The sequence below is a fragment of the Fukomys damarensis genome, unplaced genomic scaffold (assembly GCF_012274545.1).
Source record: "Fukomys damarensis isolate Sample0158 unplaced genomic scaffold, DMR_v1.0_HiC HiC_scaffold_4, whole genome shotgun sequence".
Lineage (NCBI taxonomy): Eukaryota > Metazoa > Chordata > Mammalia > Rodentia > Bathyergidae > Fukomys > Fukomys damarensis.
Window position 1 is genome coordinate 550,037 of NW_022900916.1, and position 16,352 is coordinate 566,388.

General features: G+C 47.7%; 1 protein-coding gene across 2 annotated transcripts in view; it reads left to right on the plus strand.

Moving 5' to 3' along the window:
* Positions 1-5,078: 5,078 nt before the first annotated feature.
* Elapor2 (endosome-lysosome associated apoptosis and autophagy regulator family member 2) overlaps positions 5,079-16,352 on the plus strand; it is a 61,463-nt gene continuing 50,189 nt past the window's right edge. For both annotated transcript variants that reach the window (XM_033756460.1, XM_033756462.1), the window contains exon 1: positions 5,079-5,199. In XM_033756460.1, the coding sequence (XP_033612351.1) occupies positions 5,105-5,199 (95 nt within the window). In that variant the 5' untranslated portion in view covers positions 5,079-5,104. The remainder of the gene's footprint in view (positions 5,200-16,352) is intronic.

Sequence of the window (16,352 nt, forward strand, 5' to 3'; positions counted from 1 at the left end):
CCTTGCTTCATTTGAAATTCACGCCAGACTTCACAGCATCATTATTTTGCTATGATGCTAAGAAATAATCTAGACTTTACAAAGAGAGGCCAAGATCTTTTCAGTACAATGTGACATTAACAGAGACATCTTAATGAGAATAACTGGAAACAGGAGAAACAAGAATGCATTATTCAAGTATTCAATATTGAGATTCTCAGTATTGAGAAACATTATTCAAAGGAATGGCTCATCAATCTGTTCTACCAAGGGAGATTGTAGTAGGCTGAATAATGCTTCTGCCCCAAAAGAAGAAAAATAGACCCCCGAAATGAAAGCTATCTAAATGTTGATCTCTAGAACCTGTAAATTTTGCTTTATACAAGGAATAAGAAAGTTGCAAATTGAAACCTTAAGTGAAATCAGAAGAGGAGAAGGCACTATGACCACCAAGCAGAGGTTGGAGTGGTGCAGCCGTGCCATAAGGAATGTGGCCACTGGAAGCAGCAGAGTCTAGGAATGGGTTTCTTCCCAGAGCCTCCCTAGAGAGTATAGCGTGGCAATACTTTGATCAGACCAGTGAAGGTGTATGTGGATTTTAGGACTAGAACTTTGAGAGAATAAGCTTCTGTTGTAAACTGCTGTTCATGGTAATTTGGCACAGCTGCCATAGCCAACTATTTGGTAACAGGAGATGAGGTCGATTTAGTCACTTTCCTCATTGTTGGGATAAAATACCTGATACAACTTAAGGAAGGAGAGGTTTATTTTGATTCACAGTTTAGTCCGAAGTTGGCTGGCTCCAAGGCAGGACAGCATGATGGAAGGGCATGGAAGAGGAAAAGCTGCTCACAAGCAAAATGTCAAGGGAGGAACTGGGGAGGGAGACTAATCATTCAGGCCACGCTTCCAATGATTCAGCTCTTCTGACCAGACCCTGACTCCTAACAGCAAGTCAAGTATGAGCCCCCATGATGCAGTCATATCCCCAAGCCTCATCAATGAGCATTTGAAGCTCATGGATGTCTAGATATAAATTGTAACACCCCCCCAAAAGACTCATTCACATCCTCTTATGCAAAATGAATTTATCCCATCTCTAAAGGTTACCAAAGTCCTAACAGTTCCTGCAGTGCTAAAAAGTGCAAAACCAAAGCGTTCTCTGAGATGTGAAGGAACTTTTAGCTATGTGCCCCACAGCTGTAAGCTATGAAAAGACAAAGTTAAACATTGCCAATATACAATGGCTCGGGAAAAATGTTCCCATTCCAAAAGGAAGCAATAGGTGGGTAGAAAGCAGTGAGATAAAAGGATGCCTGAAATCCAGCAGGGAAAACAATAAATCCTGTAGGTCCATGTCTAGCGCCCAGGGTAAGCTGTGGCCAGATGTGAATGCCAGAAGGCTTGGCTAGCCCCACCTCTGTGGCATCGCCTGTGATTGTAGCTCTCATGTCCTTGTTCTTGGGTTAACTTTGCTTACTCCTTGTGGGATTTTCTATGCTTCTAGAATTTCCAATTTTCTGGGATTTCCACTACACTTTTAGTTTCACTCTAACAGATTCATACAATGCCCTCTTAGAAGCACACTCTCTGGCCTTCTAGGCTTTCTTCTGAGGTCTAGGTAGAAGCCTTCCTGATCCCACATTCTGCATGCTTGTAAAACCAGCAGCACATGGATGACCCCAGGGTCTTCTGCCAGCTCTAGTAGTAGCTAGACCCCCTTGAATGGTGGCTGCAGAGGTTGAGCACTAGGAACTGAATCCCTGGAGAACCAATTCTGTAGGTGGCCCTTCTTGAGCAGGATGCCCCTAGGCTATTTTCTTAAATTCCCTTGGGCTTCTGGAGAGAGGGATCTTGCTGATTCCTTACATATCCTCAAGCCATTTTTCCTACTTTCCTGTTCCAAGTAACTTGGTTTTTTAATGCTAATTTTGCAGTGACCAAGCTGTCCTCTGCTCTTTGCTGGTGCCAACTTTATAGGAGGTTCCTTTTTGGTGAAACTAAAAAAAAAAAAAAAAGTATGGCCTCAATATGCATCCTACAAATGACTCTAGTTTATCATTCTTTATGGCTGAGTAGTACTCCATTTTATAGAAAAACCACATCTCTCTCTTTTTTTTTTTGTACCAGGGATTGAACTCGGGTCCTTGCGCTTGCAAGACAGGCGGCAGAACCACTGAGCTAAATCCCCGGCCCGAAAAACCACATCTTCTTTATCCAGTCTCCAACTGATGGGCAATTGTGCTGTTTCCAAATTTTAGCTATTACAAACTGTGCCGCTATAAACATGGGTGTGCATATATCACTGTGGTATGATTCTTTTAATTCTTTTGGAAAGATACCTAGCAAAGGGATAGCTGGGTCAAATGCAACCTCTAGTCCTAGTTCTTTGAGGTATCTCCATATCGATTTCCACAGTGGTTGCACCAGTCTGTACTCTCATCAACAATGGAGAAGGGTTCCTTTCTCCTGAATAGTTTCTCTGGTGTGAAAAACTAAAAGTGTAAATAAGATCCAAATTGTATAACTGACAATGTGAAATAGGAAGAAAAGGGCTAAAGGTGTAGGGGAAGTGGGAAGGGTAGGGGAAAGGAAATAAGGGAAAAGAAAAACATGAGAAAAGGAAAAAATGGAAACAAAGTCTTTGTAAATAGGGGAGGGGGGAGGGGGTAAAGGGAGGGCAGGGGTATGGGGAAAAAATGAGAGCCAAGATCTGTCATGTACTACAAGACCCCAATGATAAACGTAACTGTACTGTATACTTAAAAAGTACCAATAAACTCAATGAAAAAAAATTAAAATCACCAGCCTGTGCCTTTCACTCTTGATTCTCAATGTAAAGCTGGCTAAAGGATTTCAATACTACCTATGCCATAGCCTGAATGTTGGCTTGCCTTGAAAACTCCTCTACCAAATTAATTAGTTTGCTGCCCTTAATCAGTCTCTCAGAAAGTCTCAGAACACAAGCAGAATGTTAAAAATTTTATGCCAGTGCATGACACACATGACCTTGAGTCTGACTGTAATGGAGTCCTTACTGTGAACCTCCTGAGCTGGTCCTTACTCTGCCTTTTACTAAGCATCCTGGTCTTCTGAACTCTGACCAGAGTCCCATAGAGCTCTGCTTTTAGCATTCTTTGGTTGCTTCTTCAGGTGGCATCTTGAAACCTTTCCAAATGTTTCCTGCAAGTCAGTTCCAAAGACTTCTGAAACACAAGGTCAGGTAGTGTCACAGCAGTGACCCTACTTCTTTGATACCAAAATCATAGTCGCTTTTCTTGTTCCTGAGACACAGGACCTGATTCTCCCAACTTAAAGGAGGAGAAGTTTATTTTGGCTCACATTTCAGTCCATGGACTGCCGGCCTGGCAGAAAACTGCTTATGTCATCATGGCTGAGAAGACGGAAGGGAGGAGTGGGGAAGGGAGGAAACCCTTCCAGGCTGTGCCCGCAGTGACCGCCTCCTGAACAGACCCAGCCTCCTAACAGCAAGTCAGCTATGGGCCCCCGTGATCCAGTCATCTTCCAGAAGCCCTCCTTCTGAGCACATGAACCTCTTGGGGCCACCTAGACCTCAACCGTAACAGTGTGCTGCTGTACCAAATACCTCATGTAGGCAGTTGGCTCTCCAGTTGGGCAGTGAGTGGTGGCTGGGAGAATTTTGAGATGCTTGGTAGAAAAGCCTAGATTGTGTTGAGCAGACTGTTGATAAAAGTAGGGCTGTAAGAGACTCTGCTAGTGAGAGTTCAGGAAACAGGGAAGAGGACGGTAAAAATACCTGAGTGGTCTCAGTAGTAAGTAAATTGTCACCAGTAGAATGTTCTTAGAAGTGGTAAAAGCAGTCCTAGTGAGGGCTCGGTAGGAAATGAGGGATTTGTCATCGGAAATCGGAGAAAGGTGATCCTTGTTCTGTTGCGGCGAGAAGCTTAGCAGAATTGTGTACTGTGGTCATGTGGAAAGCAAAACTGATCAGTGATGAACTTGAGTGTTTAGCTGAGGAGATTTTGAATGAGTGTTGAAGATATGGCCTAATTTGTCCTTACTGCTTATAGTAAAAATGAGAAGAGACAGCGAGATCCAGGGAAAAACTGTTAAACAAAAAGCAAGAACTGATACAAAAAACAGAAACCTAGAACTGATGATTTGGGAAACTCACAGCTTATGCAGATTGAAAAGATGGCAGGAGATTTGTTGTTAGGAAAGTGTGCTGCGGGGAAAGGGCCCGGAGTAGCAGCCTTTCCATGTCAGACTTCCTGTGGTATTACAGCTTGATTCTTCGGCTCTTAGGTGCCATGAGCACAGTAAGGGAGGCTGAGCAACATGGTTGAAACAGACTAGCAGCGCACGGGGCATTAACTGGAGTAAATGGGTGTTCAGCCGAGAATATCTCTGGGCAGACACAGACTTTCTCTCATTCTTGAAAGGCTCCTGCAGTGTTTCATCTAGGTTCCTCTCAATTCCTCATTACTCAAAATAATGTTCTGTGACCAGAGGAGGTGATTGTGAGAACTTCACAGCTCCAAAGGCCAGCGATTAGTAGACTGGTCTTAATTTGGCAGTTGTAATAAATGGTCTATTTTAATCATCTGTGATTGGTGGCAGGCAGCTGTGGTGGGTGTGAACTGAGTCTGGGAGAGCTGCTTACAAAACTTGTGCTACTTAGTAGTTGAATAATTAGCTATTACACCTTCTGTTATGATTTACAGTGAGAATTAGGTCAGTGGGAACGATTCTCTTCTGTTTTGAGACACTTGGGGCAGTTTCCTAGTGCTGTTTTGCTCTTTCTTCGACTCACATCTGTCAGTTGCTTGGAGCTTTTCACGCCTGTGATGGACAGGGAAGTGTGCTGTGCCCTTTGTGAGTGGATGGCACTGAGGACGACGGTCACAGCCCGGGAGCGTGCTGCTATCCTTCCCACCAGGCTCTTGGTGTCTCCTCTGCGCCTGGTTGATGGAGCTGTGGTTGGTGACTGCTTGGTCTGATGGGCTGAGGTTGGGATGTGGGTCACAGAATCAGGCTGCAGCCCTGGGGGTGGTGGGGGCCGCACGGTTGTCCCATGCAAACTGGCTCTAACAAAGCTTGTCTCTGGTTGTTTGCAGAAAGATTACCACTTCGAGTACACGGAATGCGACAGCAGTGGCTCCAGGTGGAGGGTCGCCATCCCCAACTCTGCCGTGGACTGCTCCGGCCTGCCCGACCCCGTGAGAGGCAAAGAGTGCAGTATGTCTCCGCTTTCCCTGGTTACACTGTAATGTCTTTGTGCCAGCCCTGTGAGTGCGAGAGTCCTGGCAGGAGTGAGGGTACCTGTTGATGTCTAGCAGAATCCTTCTCAGTACCTGCTGTTCCTGGGTCTAATGTCTGAGCAATAACGCAAAGAGAGTGTTAAAAATCTGTTTATTCTCTTGTCTGAAATGGTGGAGGGCAGAGTGGAAGAATTTCTCTTTAATGGTTTCTTCTAAATTAAAAGCTTTTATTAACTGTATGAAACAAGCAGCACTTGCGTTTGACATCTTAACCACTTCCAGTGCATGGTTCAGTGGTACCAAGGGCATTCGTATTGTTTTGCTGCCTTCGCTGACAGCCATCCACGGCACTCATCTCACAGTGGTTTCTTTCTCTTTTTTATTTTTTGTTATAGAAATACCTTGATGTAATTTTTAAAAAGTGAAGAGAGGTTGTAGAGTTGCTGAATAGCATATTCAACAACTTGCCTTTTGGCAGTTAAGGAGCTTCAGAGTGCAGCATTATGAAGGAATGCAGAAATAGGTCATACAATTTATTTTCATTTGTAAACTCTACCTTTTGGAAAACTCTTACGTTGTCGAGTCAGGGGTTTCTGCTGTAAAGTAATCTAGAGGTGGCCTGCACTTCGGAGCTAGAAGTGACAGAGTTTGTTTTGATTTTCCTGCGGTCCTTCAAATGGTACTCCCAAGAGCTTGGTTCTTCTGATTGCAAATGAAAAAGTAAGTGAGCAAATTATTAAATGGAGAACTTATTCCTTCTCTTTCATAGACTGTGTCTGTGATTAGCCGGAGACTTAGCATAGATGAAGGGTTTGCTGAGAAAAGGGAGAAGGCAGAAGTTTTATGAGAACGTCTAGGGAAATGCCATTATTCTTTGGTGGAATTAGAGAGAACCCGAGAGCCCTGCAGCCTGAGAACATCCAGCATGTGCCTTCACTGACAGCATGGTCACAGGACGAAGGCGACTCAAGGGCCAGGTCTGGGCCGCCGCCTTGCACAGGAAAGGTGGGTTCTTGGAGGGTTGTGGTTAAAAGGGCAGTGCAGCCTGACTGTATTTGTGCAGTCACTTTGTTACATTCCCTTCAGTCATCTTCCTGCCAGTCCTTCCTGACAGGTGGTGCTACCTGTGTTCTTGTGTTTGAAGCAAGGTCTCACTAGGTAGCCCTGCTGGCCTGCAGCTCCTGATGCTTCCTGGGCCTCCGTCCCAATTGCTGTGATTCGGGCGTGTGTCAACGTGCCCAGTGTGCCTGAGTTTTTTACCCATGGCTGCTCCCTGGTTTCCCTGAAACAGGCAGATCTGAATTCTCACTTCACACCTGGGTGGTGTGGCGGACTGGCCTGTACTGGCTCTGAGACCCAGTTGTTAGTTTGAAATGGGCCATATGGGAGGATTTCCATGGTGGGAACTGGCAGACGGACTTCTTTCCTCGAGAGCCAGACCCTAAATACTTAGCAGTAGACCAGGGCTTCCATGCTTTGGCCAAGGGATTGAAATTCTGTTGCAAGATTATTGCCTGAATAGAGACCATTTCTATCTGAATGTTGCCAGAGACCTTTTTTCACTCATTATTTACTGAAATGTTTCCTGATGACATTTTGAATTTGACCTTCCAGCAAGATGTTTCCTAAAAACTCTTGATTAAAATCAAGCCACTTTTAGTTATTACTGATACTTACTTTAAAACAATATGTATGTGATTGTTGGGACATTGTTTAGCTTTGCACTTTGAATGAAATCTTGAGTTCCCAAATATGCATAAAATATTTGCTCTGGTAGGTGTTAGTCTGGCCTTAGATCTGTGATTTTTTCTTTGTTATGGCAAAGCCAAGTCATTATAGAGCTCTCAGATGATATGCTGTGGATCTAATTCACTTAGAAGAAGTTAAGACATAATGTTACCTGCCGCCTGCCCTGTGGCCGGTCATTCTGAATGTTCTTCAAGGGTGTGGACTGTCTGTGCTAACTACAGCTACCAGTGCTCAGGTTCTGAGTCTGCTCGAAGCTGGTGTCACTATCGCAGGCCACTCCTACCAGGTTCATTCCCTTTCTGTGAAATGTTTAGAACCAGTGGGTTTTGGAGTTGTTCTGACTTTGGACTATTTGACTATACATAACAAGAGATCTCAGAGATGAGACTCAAGTTTAAACCCCAAATTCATTTATGTTCTACATATATTTTAGGTATCTCTCCCAAAGGTAATTTTATACAGTATTTTAAATAATTTGGCATATGAAAAAAAGGATGTAGAATTTTTCACTTCGGTGTCATGCTGACAGAAAAATGTCATGTTTGGAGCATTTTGTATTTTTGGGTTGAGGATGCTCTACCTGGAACAGTATTTACTGTACTGAGGAGAAGACTCAGACCTCAAGGGTGAAGTAACTGGCCTTCGGCCACAGCCTCCAAGTGGCCGATTGTGGCTTAGGCGTGTGTATCCCCGGAATTAGTGCCTGACCCAGGCTCGCCTGCCTCCTGCAGATGCAGTCAGGCTGCTGCAGGTCCCCGAGGTGCCACACGTGAGCAAAGAGTGTTTAGGCAGTGGCTGTGGAGGGTGTGGTTTCTTGGAGTCCTTATTGCTGCAGAGAGAATCAAACCCAGAGCTTGGCCTTTGCTGAAATTGTCTACACATGTAATTCTTTAACATGTAATTGAATAGAAAAAGGCAGGAGAGGAGGTCTTTCCTAAGACGTTATAGGATTGTTTATGCAGCAGTTGTCAATTTTTTGAGAAAATCGACAGCTAAATATATATTTGTTTTTCTTAGAAAGATCCTATAAAACCTGGCTACAGGTTTCTGTGGAGTGAGGTGAGTGAGGTCAGTGTTTGTGGGGCTGGCGCAGTGGGCTTCCTGTGAGCCTGAGTGGACAGGGCTGAGGGAAGGGCGTGGTGGGGCCTCTGGTGCTGACAGGATCCCAAGTGTTCCACCCCCTCTTAGGAGAACCCCTCAGTCTCTCTTGGCTGCTCTGGGCAGGCTCTGGGAGGAACGCACGCCTCTCATTCTGCCAGCGCCGGGCTCACCTGCTGCTCCTCAGGCCTGGTGCCAAGCACGGGTCACCAGTGGGCTCCTCCCCCAGGGTCCTTCAGGCAGCACCATTGTTGAACTGTTGCTCCACCCTCATCTCAGAATGAGGGCAAGGAGCCCCCGATCTCACCTCCTCCCTTCCTGCTTTGTCCTGGAAGCACAGGGGTCTCTAAGTCTCTCCTTGACCTTGGGCTTTGATATTCTTCTGTCCTCAGGAGTGGTGGTCCTCTTGAAGTGGTCTCCAGGTGGCCTCCTCTTATGTTTTTTTCTTCCTCATTTATTTTTATGCTTTATTTGGGGAACATAGGTATTTTATTTTTACTCTCTCAAACATTTCTGAGTCCATGACTTCAAATAATGCACCTTTAATCCATTATTTTATGACTGAGCATGGCCATTTTATATATAATGCTATTCGGTGTGTAATCAAATCAGACATCATCTTGGGTACTTTGCTTAATGATCTAGTATGTCATTGTTCATAATATGTGAAGAATACATATGAAGTAATATGCATATGAGCAAATGCACATGTAAATGTACACAGACACGTGTAGATGTATGTGGATAACGTGTGTAGTTAGCTTTCATACTATATAAGGTCTAGTGAAGTAATGTGGTTTTAATGACACATGACTTTCACAGCACCAAACATGCATATGTTTCAATCTTAATCTTTGGTTGAATACTTTTAATATTCAGTTTTCTTGGGTCAATAAGTGCTACATTCAGATCAGTTTTTTAAAAAAAAATTCCTTGGGTACAGATTCTTTTTTTCCCGTTAAATCTATTGTTATAATCCATATTTAATGACTTTAAGGAATAAGCTGTTATATCAGAAAAAATAGACTTTAAATAAAAAATTGTTGCAAGAAACAAGGAAAGTCATCATGTCATGATAAAAGGGCCAATTCAACAGGAATATAGGATAATTATAAATGCACCCGACATCTGAGCGCCTAAGTATATAAATCAGACATTGACAAATCTGAGAGGAGGTGTGGACAGCGGTGCATGGTGATAGGGTGGACAGATCATCCAGAAAGAAAAGTCCGTAAACAGCAGTCTGAACAACCCTGGGGCCAGCACATCTTCTGGAACAGCCCCCAGCAGCAGCAGGACACACGTGTACAGCACACGGCGACCATTCTTGGGATGAGCCGCACAGGCTCACAAGGCAAGGCTTGACGAGTAGGAGAAGGCTGCAGACTTTCCAGGTCCCTCTTCCGAAGACAGCAGAGGGAGACAGCAAATCGTAGAACAGGGAGGGGCTGTGCGCTGTGGCACCTGTGAGGCTGGGCCACATCAGTCAGACCCCGGGCCCGAGGTGCCAGTGCCGCCCCGCCCACGCCCATCAGCCCAGCTGCTTAGGACAGAGGAGTGGAGCATGGGAAAGAGGCGCTGCTGCAGCTGACTCTCCGCAGAGTCCACTGAGAACTGGTCCACGTAGCTCGGTCTGTGTGGCTCGCAGTGAGATGTTGTAAAAGGCATCAAGGGGCCCTGCTAGGAATATCCCGTCAGGTGCCAGGGTGCTTTGCCATCCATCGGTAGCTCAGGCAGAAGTCTCAGCTGCTCCTGGAGGGCCTGGACACGGCATGGGACGTCTGGAGCCTACGCCCTGCGTCTGGGCATCAGGGCTCTTCCTGTTCAGTGACCAGCGGCACCCAGGCGGCTCGCACGCCTTCAAGCAGGCTAAGCCGGATGAAGAGGGTGTTCGCTGCACGTCCCGTGCTGAGGCTGGTGACGAGGCTGACGAGGCCGTCACAGTCTTTTCTGCTGGAGATGCAGCCGGGGCTTCCCCGGAGGGGCTTGGCTGGTTCCTGGGACCTTTCTAACGCCGTCACATGGATGGCTCCTCCCGACCATGACTGTGACCGCCCCATGTGCACACATGGCAACCAGGGTGGGTCACGGCCTGGTCAGCCTCAGTTCTGCCCCGGAGTACTGTGCGTCCCCGGTGTCCCGCAGGGCCCTGAGGACAGCACCACCGAGACACCGATGTACCACAGGGGTGGCAGATGCCTGTGTGAGAGCATCGCCGGCCCCTGGAAGTTGCATGGCTCCTTGCCCGGGAGTGCACCCAGGAGCTGCACTCCTCCTGCCCTGACTGTGCAGCTGGCTCAGGCTTCGGGACAAACGCAACACCCAGGCGCCCTCCCATGTGACTCCCGCCTTCCCTGGCTGTGAGGGAGATGATCGGGAGGTGGGGCCTGGCCGGCTGCCCTCGGGGCGGCATCCACGCCTGTGACCTTGCAAGGCCTGAAGGGACGGTGCCTGTTTCTGGCTGTGGGAACCAAGCCCGTGTCTCTGCGGTGAGAACCCAGAGTCTGCAGCTACAAGGCGCGACACCCTTTCATGCCATTTTGCTGGAGAAAATGAAGGTTAGGGCTTAAAGCTTTTACAAGAACATATTTGGCTTTATGGTTGGTTGAATTATTCATTAAAATGACTAGAAGGAAAGATTTTAGCCAGAAATATGACTTTATTTGATAAGAAAACATCTTGGTGAAATTCGATATTTACATAGCATCTCACAGTTTATTACATACAAAAAAGGTAAAGACGTTCCACTTAGAAATTTTTATTTTTCTAATAGGAAATGCATCAGCATCTTCAGAAAATAACTTTAGTACAATTATGGCCTAATGTTTATTCCTGTCTGTAAATTGATCAGGTGCATAGTTTTAATTTGCAATTATATTTGTCATAATATGGTACTCATTTTGCAACCCTGGCTTGTAATTGCTTACGATTTTTACTGGGAAAATTCACAAATAGAAATTAAAGTGCATGCTCCTCCTGAACAACGAGTGGATCAAGGAAGGCATCAAAAGGGAAAAAGAGAATGGTTAAGACAAAGGAGAGCAGAAATCCCACCTAAAAGCTATGGGCTGCAGCAGAAGCAGGACAAGTGGGGAAGGTGCTGGTGATAAGTACCTGTGTTAAAAAGATCAAGTAAGTGTCTGATCTGATGCTGCACACCAAGGAACGAAGAGAAAAGGGATAAATTACTAAGCCCAGAGTTGCAGAAGGAAGGAAGTTATAACAAAGGTTAGAGTGAAGCACAGCTCTTATCTGTAGATGGGATGATTGACTTTCGCAGTCACACATTAGAGGACGAGATGCCATGAGCGAGCAGGATTTACCCGAATGGTGCAAGGGTGACTTAGCACAGGCAGCTCGGGGAGCGCGATTCGGACCTTCACGGCACGAACGATGGAAGCCACGACCTCAGCTCAGCATCCACTCGCGATGCTGTCAGTGTCGGGGAGAAGGTGCTTCTGCATCACGTGGTGAGTCTGCAGCTAGCATGTCCTCAGTGAAGGGTCTGGCAGAGGCTGCTTCCGCATCTGGAACAAGGCAAGGGTGCTCCTTCTCGCACCTTCCTTCAGCATCTTCATGGAAGTCCCGGCTGGAGGAGTGAGCTTGGGCAGGGGCGGACGCCATCTCTTCTGAAGGTGGCATTGTCTCACGTGGAGGAGACCCTAAGGGCTCCACAAAGAACTGTTAGTACTTGTAGAAAACATGGGCATGGTGGTGACTGCATGGTCTCCAGGTCTTCTCTGTGGAGTACTGCTCGCAGGCAATGCTTCCTGTAGACCAGGATGCTCGCCAGGACCTTCTGGTCAGATGCCGGCCCTGCACTTGGTAATGCTGTGTCTGCCTGGGAGGTTGTGGAGCCCATCCTCACAGTGGAGTCTCTGGGACTCAGCAGACAGAGCGTCCCCTGCCTCACTGCTCTCCCATCCGTGTTTGCTCAGAGGACTCTGCTTGTTCTGTTGCGGTGCCGTGGCTGGAACGCAGGTGCAGCCCCAGCCTGAGTGCAGGACTCCTATCAGGTGGGGTTGGCTCTCGACTGACTTCTGCAGGGTATTAGTGGGAAACACTTATGTGAGCATACACACCAGAAACAGATGAAACGACCAGAACAACAGCAGAGTCCAAGGTGAACCCATCCATTCACTGGCAATTAGTTTTTGACAAAGGTGCCAAAAATACATGGCAGGAACAGGACAGTCCCTTCAGTGAAGAGTGTTGGAAAAACTGATGCCCACACACAGAAGAATGACACGGGCCTTTATCTCTCACCATATTGAAAAATCAGCTCAAAACAGGTGAAGAACATAAGCTTAACACCTGAAGCGAAGCTGCTAGAGGAATATAGGGGACAAGCCTATGACCTTGGTCTGCCATCATTTCCTGAATTTGACCCCAAAGCTGTGTTATGGTTGGCTCTGGATCTCTCTCAAAGCCTCAGAGCCTCAGGCACTCAGAGGTGCTGAATCTGGAAGGTGTGAGGCTGGGGTTAAGGGCGTGAGCGAGTGGTTTGACAGTGCCCTCTTCCCGGTGGTCTGGTTGGGCTAAAGGGGCAGGGAGACGCAGTGAGGCTCCCTTGTCGCCTTGGCTGCCTTGTGCACTCCAGGTTGCTTCTCCTCTGTGAGGCCTGTTCGCCAGCCCTGCCTTGGAGCCAGCCGACCGTGGACTGAGCCTCTATGGACTGTGAGCCAGCGAACCCTGCCCTCTAACTTCAGGGCTTGGGTGTTTTGTCTCAGCGACCAGAGAAAAGCAGTGAGCACATCAGTCAGCAAAACCGTGGGTAAATGGATGACATCAGACTGAGAAGCTGCATGGGACAGGGGACAGCTGAGTGAAGGGCGCCCGCGGCATGAGAGGAGCACGTTCAAGGCACGTGTGCAGGGACTGAGCAACTCATCAGGGTGGAAACAGATGGTCCCGGTAGAAGATGGCGAGGACTGAGTCAGCGCTTCACAGAAGCAGGTGTGAGGATGTCCAGCAGTGCTTGTCCTAGTGCGCACTGGCCACCTCACTCGCCAGGTGGTGAGGTCTAGAAGATGAAGGAACAGGTGCTGAGGAAAGATGGGAAAGGAAGCCTAGGCATCACCCGTGTGGATATGAATTAGAACGGTAGGTTAGGCTTCAGGACCCAAGGTGTGTTCCGTCTAGAGGCTCAACACCAGCTTACAAAGCCCCTCCTTTTTTTGGTACTGGAGATTGAACCCAGGGAGATCAATCTCTGGTATTTTTGAAATTTTTCTTATGAGACAGGGGTCTGGCTGTGCGGCACAGGCTGGCCTCGAACTCGCTGTCCTGCCTCAGCCTCCTCCGTAGCGAGATTGCAGGTGTGTGCCGGGCGCTTGGCCACGTAGCACCTTGACTGTACTTCACGTGGCCGAGTGACTAATTTCAGCTCTCGTACTATAATAAACAGGGATCCCTTTGTGGCCTGTTTGGTGCCATGTTTTAGCATCTTTGTTATTTATTTATGTGGCGGTTCTGCGGTTTCTAGCGGCCTTGTGGAAGGTCAGTGCTTAGTCTCAGCCAGCCCCTCATGCAGGCGGGCTGTGTGCACCACTGGGGCGTGCAGCCCCTGTGTCCCGTGAGCCATGTTCCTGCTGGGTGGCCATGGTGATATAGGCTGCGCACCAGAGGAGAGGTCTCCAAGAGGTGCTCTCAGACAAGGTTACCCGAGGCTCCAGGAGCCGAACCCTGAGATCCACCAGGAGCAGTGCCTCAGTGTTCAGCACTCACAGCAGCTGGACTCGTGTGGGCAGCAGTACTCCGTGTCCACGGAATGCCAAGGGCAGCACTGTGAGTAGACAGTACGTTCACGGTCCCTTGTCTACTGTACTGCGACAGGAGTTGAGGGTGCTCATGATTTTAGCAGGGTAGCGAACACCCTCAAATGATGTCACTGTGTTTAAAAGATAAGATTCGGGGCTAGGGATTTAGTGCTGTGGTACTCCCACCTGCCTGGTAAGTACAAGGACTTGATTTAGATCCCTAGTACCAAAAAAGTAAAAGACAAGATTCATAGTTTTCTCCTTTCTTGTTTTTATAGTCCCTTATGGCAACATGTCATGAAACGTTCTCCTTAAATTATTGATTATAAATTGTTACATTAATTATAAATTAAATTATCAATATGTTCCATTTTGGGCTCCAGATGAAACTGTCTTCCAAATTAACTTTATCAGTCAGTAACATTCTCAGCCCTATGGTGAACCTTCTCTTTTGTACCCTTTCATCTCTGACATTATGGTATAAAAGGAGCCATAGGCAATATATAAAGGAATGATTGTGGCTGTTTCAATAAAACTTTATTCATAAAAGCAGGCCAAGCACTATATTTGTCCTGCAGTCTGGAGTTTGGTGATCCTTGATTTAATGTAAGGCTGGCTTTAATTTATGATAGTACTTATCATATTAGAGAAATATTATCTAGTTGAGTTTGCTAGACTCATAAGCCACTGAAACAATGAAAGTTTTCCCCATGACAGTACTCCTTTGTTGTTTTGTCCTGGTAGTTCTAATAAAAGCACACAGAAAGCAGTAGATGCTAAGTACTGTGCCAACCACTTTATGTATATTTTGTCAGTGTACCCCACTGAGGGAGCTATCATGAAAGTTATGTCATTTTTTTAGGGACAGAAACCAAGGCTTGGGGAGGCAAAGAACTCACTTGGGCCGCAGTCAGGAAGTGGTACAACTTGGCCCAGGATAGCTTCTCCTCTCCATTCCCGGCAAGTTTTGCCCTTGTAGCCAGCGCAGTAGTCGCCTAACCTCTTTTGTGATGTTTTACTGGTTTGGGGATATTGATTTGAATATTGAAAGTCCATCACACAGCATTGTTAAGTTTTCCTGAAGGAAAGCATTCTGTTAGTTCAGGACATAAGGAACTGGGCCATTGTGTGTTTTAGCTGATTCTTTAAGGAGTTGTTCAGGATCAGCTCGTTTCTATTTCCCTTGTAGTCTGAGAGAGGAGCCTGCCCGATGGGTGTTGCTGCCGTCCTCTCTGCTGGGCGGGTTGTTTCTCTCCATCGGAGAACTGGGACAGTTCGCTTTGTCCTCCTTTCTTTACTGTCCTGAGCAGAGGATTAGAAAGCTGTGGTCTGGGGCTGAGTCCCTGTGCCACTCTGAGCAGAGCCGTGTCCTCCGGGTGTTAGTTAAGCAGCCGGCAGAAGTAACTTTGGACTTTGCTTCACATTGCCTGGGTGCTGTCTCTGGGTGGAGCTCACGGAGCGATCAGGGATCTTGGCCTGGAGTGCATGAGGCTGTCGTTGTGAGCCTTAAAAGCATGGGCTCTGGTTTCAGATGGAGGCAGCTTAAGTAGCTGTTACACTGCCCTCCTGCACCGCCTCTGTGCTTAGTTCTCACGCACCTGACTGCATTTTATTCGGACCCAGGATTGTCCAAGGCAACCAGGGAGGCCCCCAAATGACCTTTCTGAAGCCGAAAGCCACACAGCTCCCCTGCCAAGTGTGCCCCCGAGGGCTGTCTGTGCTGCCCGCCTGTGGGCTGGGGCCTGCTGAGTCAGGAAAGCACTCCCAGGTGGAGAGGGTCGCTGGCCAACACCCCTGGGAAAGAAGACCACAGGCAGGGAAGGCGAGGCATTTGAGGACGGTGTGCATTTTTGTCATGGTGAGAAGAGGGAGCTGAATGAAACAGGTCCGGGCAGACCAGAGCTACTGGGGTCGGGAGGCTGGGGACGTCTTACGAGAGGTGGGACAGAGCCCAGCCGTGGCCTCACAGGTGTGCTTCCTCTGCCTTGCAGCCTTCTCCTGTGCCTCCGGAGAGTACCTGGAGATGCGGAACCAGGTGTGCAGCAAGTGCGCCGAGGGCTCCTACTCCCTGGGCAGCGGCGTCAAGTTCGATGAGTGGGACGAGCTGCCGGCGGGGTTCTCCACCGTGGCGACCTTCATGGACACAGCCGTGATGCAGCGAGTCCTCGCCCGGGCCCTGAGGACCCTCCTGTCCTGCGGGGACTGGGAGAGGCACACTGTGGACGTCGTTACAGACTGTGCAGCTGCATCTTCAGTGGTCCCAGCGTGTGATGGGTGCTGAGCGCAAAGCTGCAGTGACGCTGTCAGAGAAACCGGAGTTCCCCGTGACGTGTTCATAACTGTGCTAAGGCGGGGGTGTTTCTGCTAACCTTTCTTCAGCTTTTACAGATAACTTCAGGTTCTTTTCCTTTGAAAGGAAGAAGCCTCAGCCCACCTGCAGCCGATTACGAGAGGCGAGAGAGAGAGAGAGAGAGAGAGAGAGAGAGAGAGAGAGAGAGAGAGAGAGAGAGAGAGAGAGAGAGAG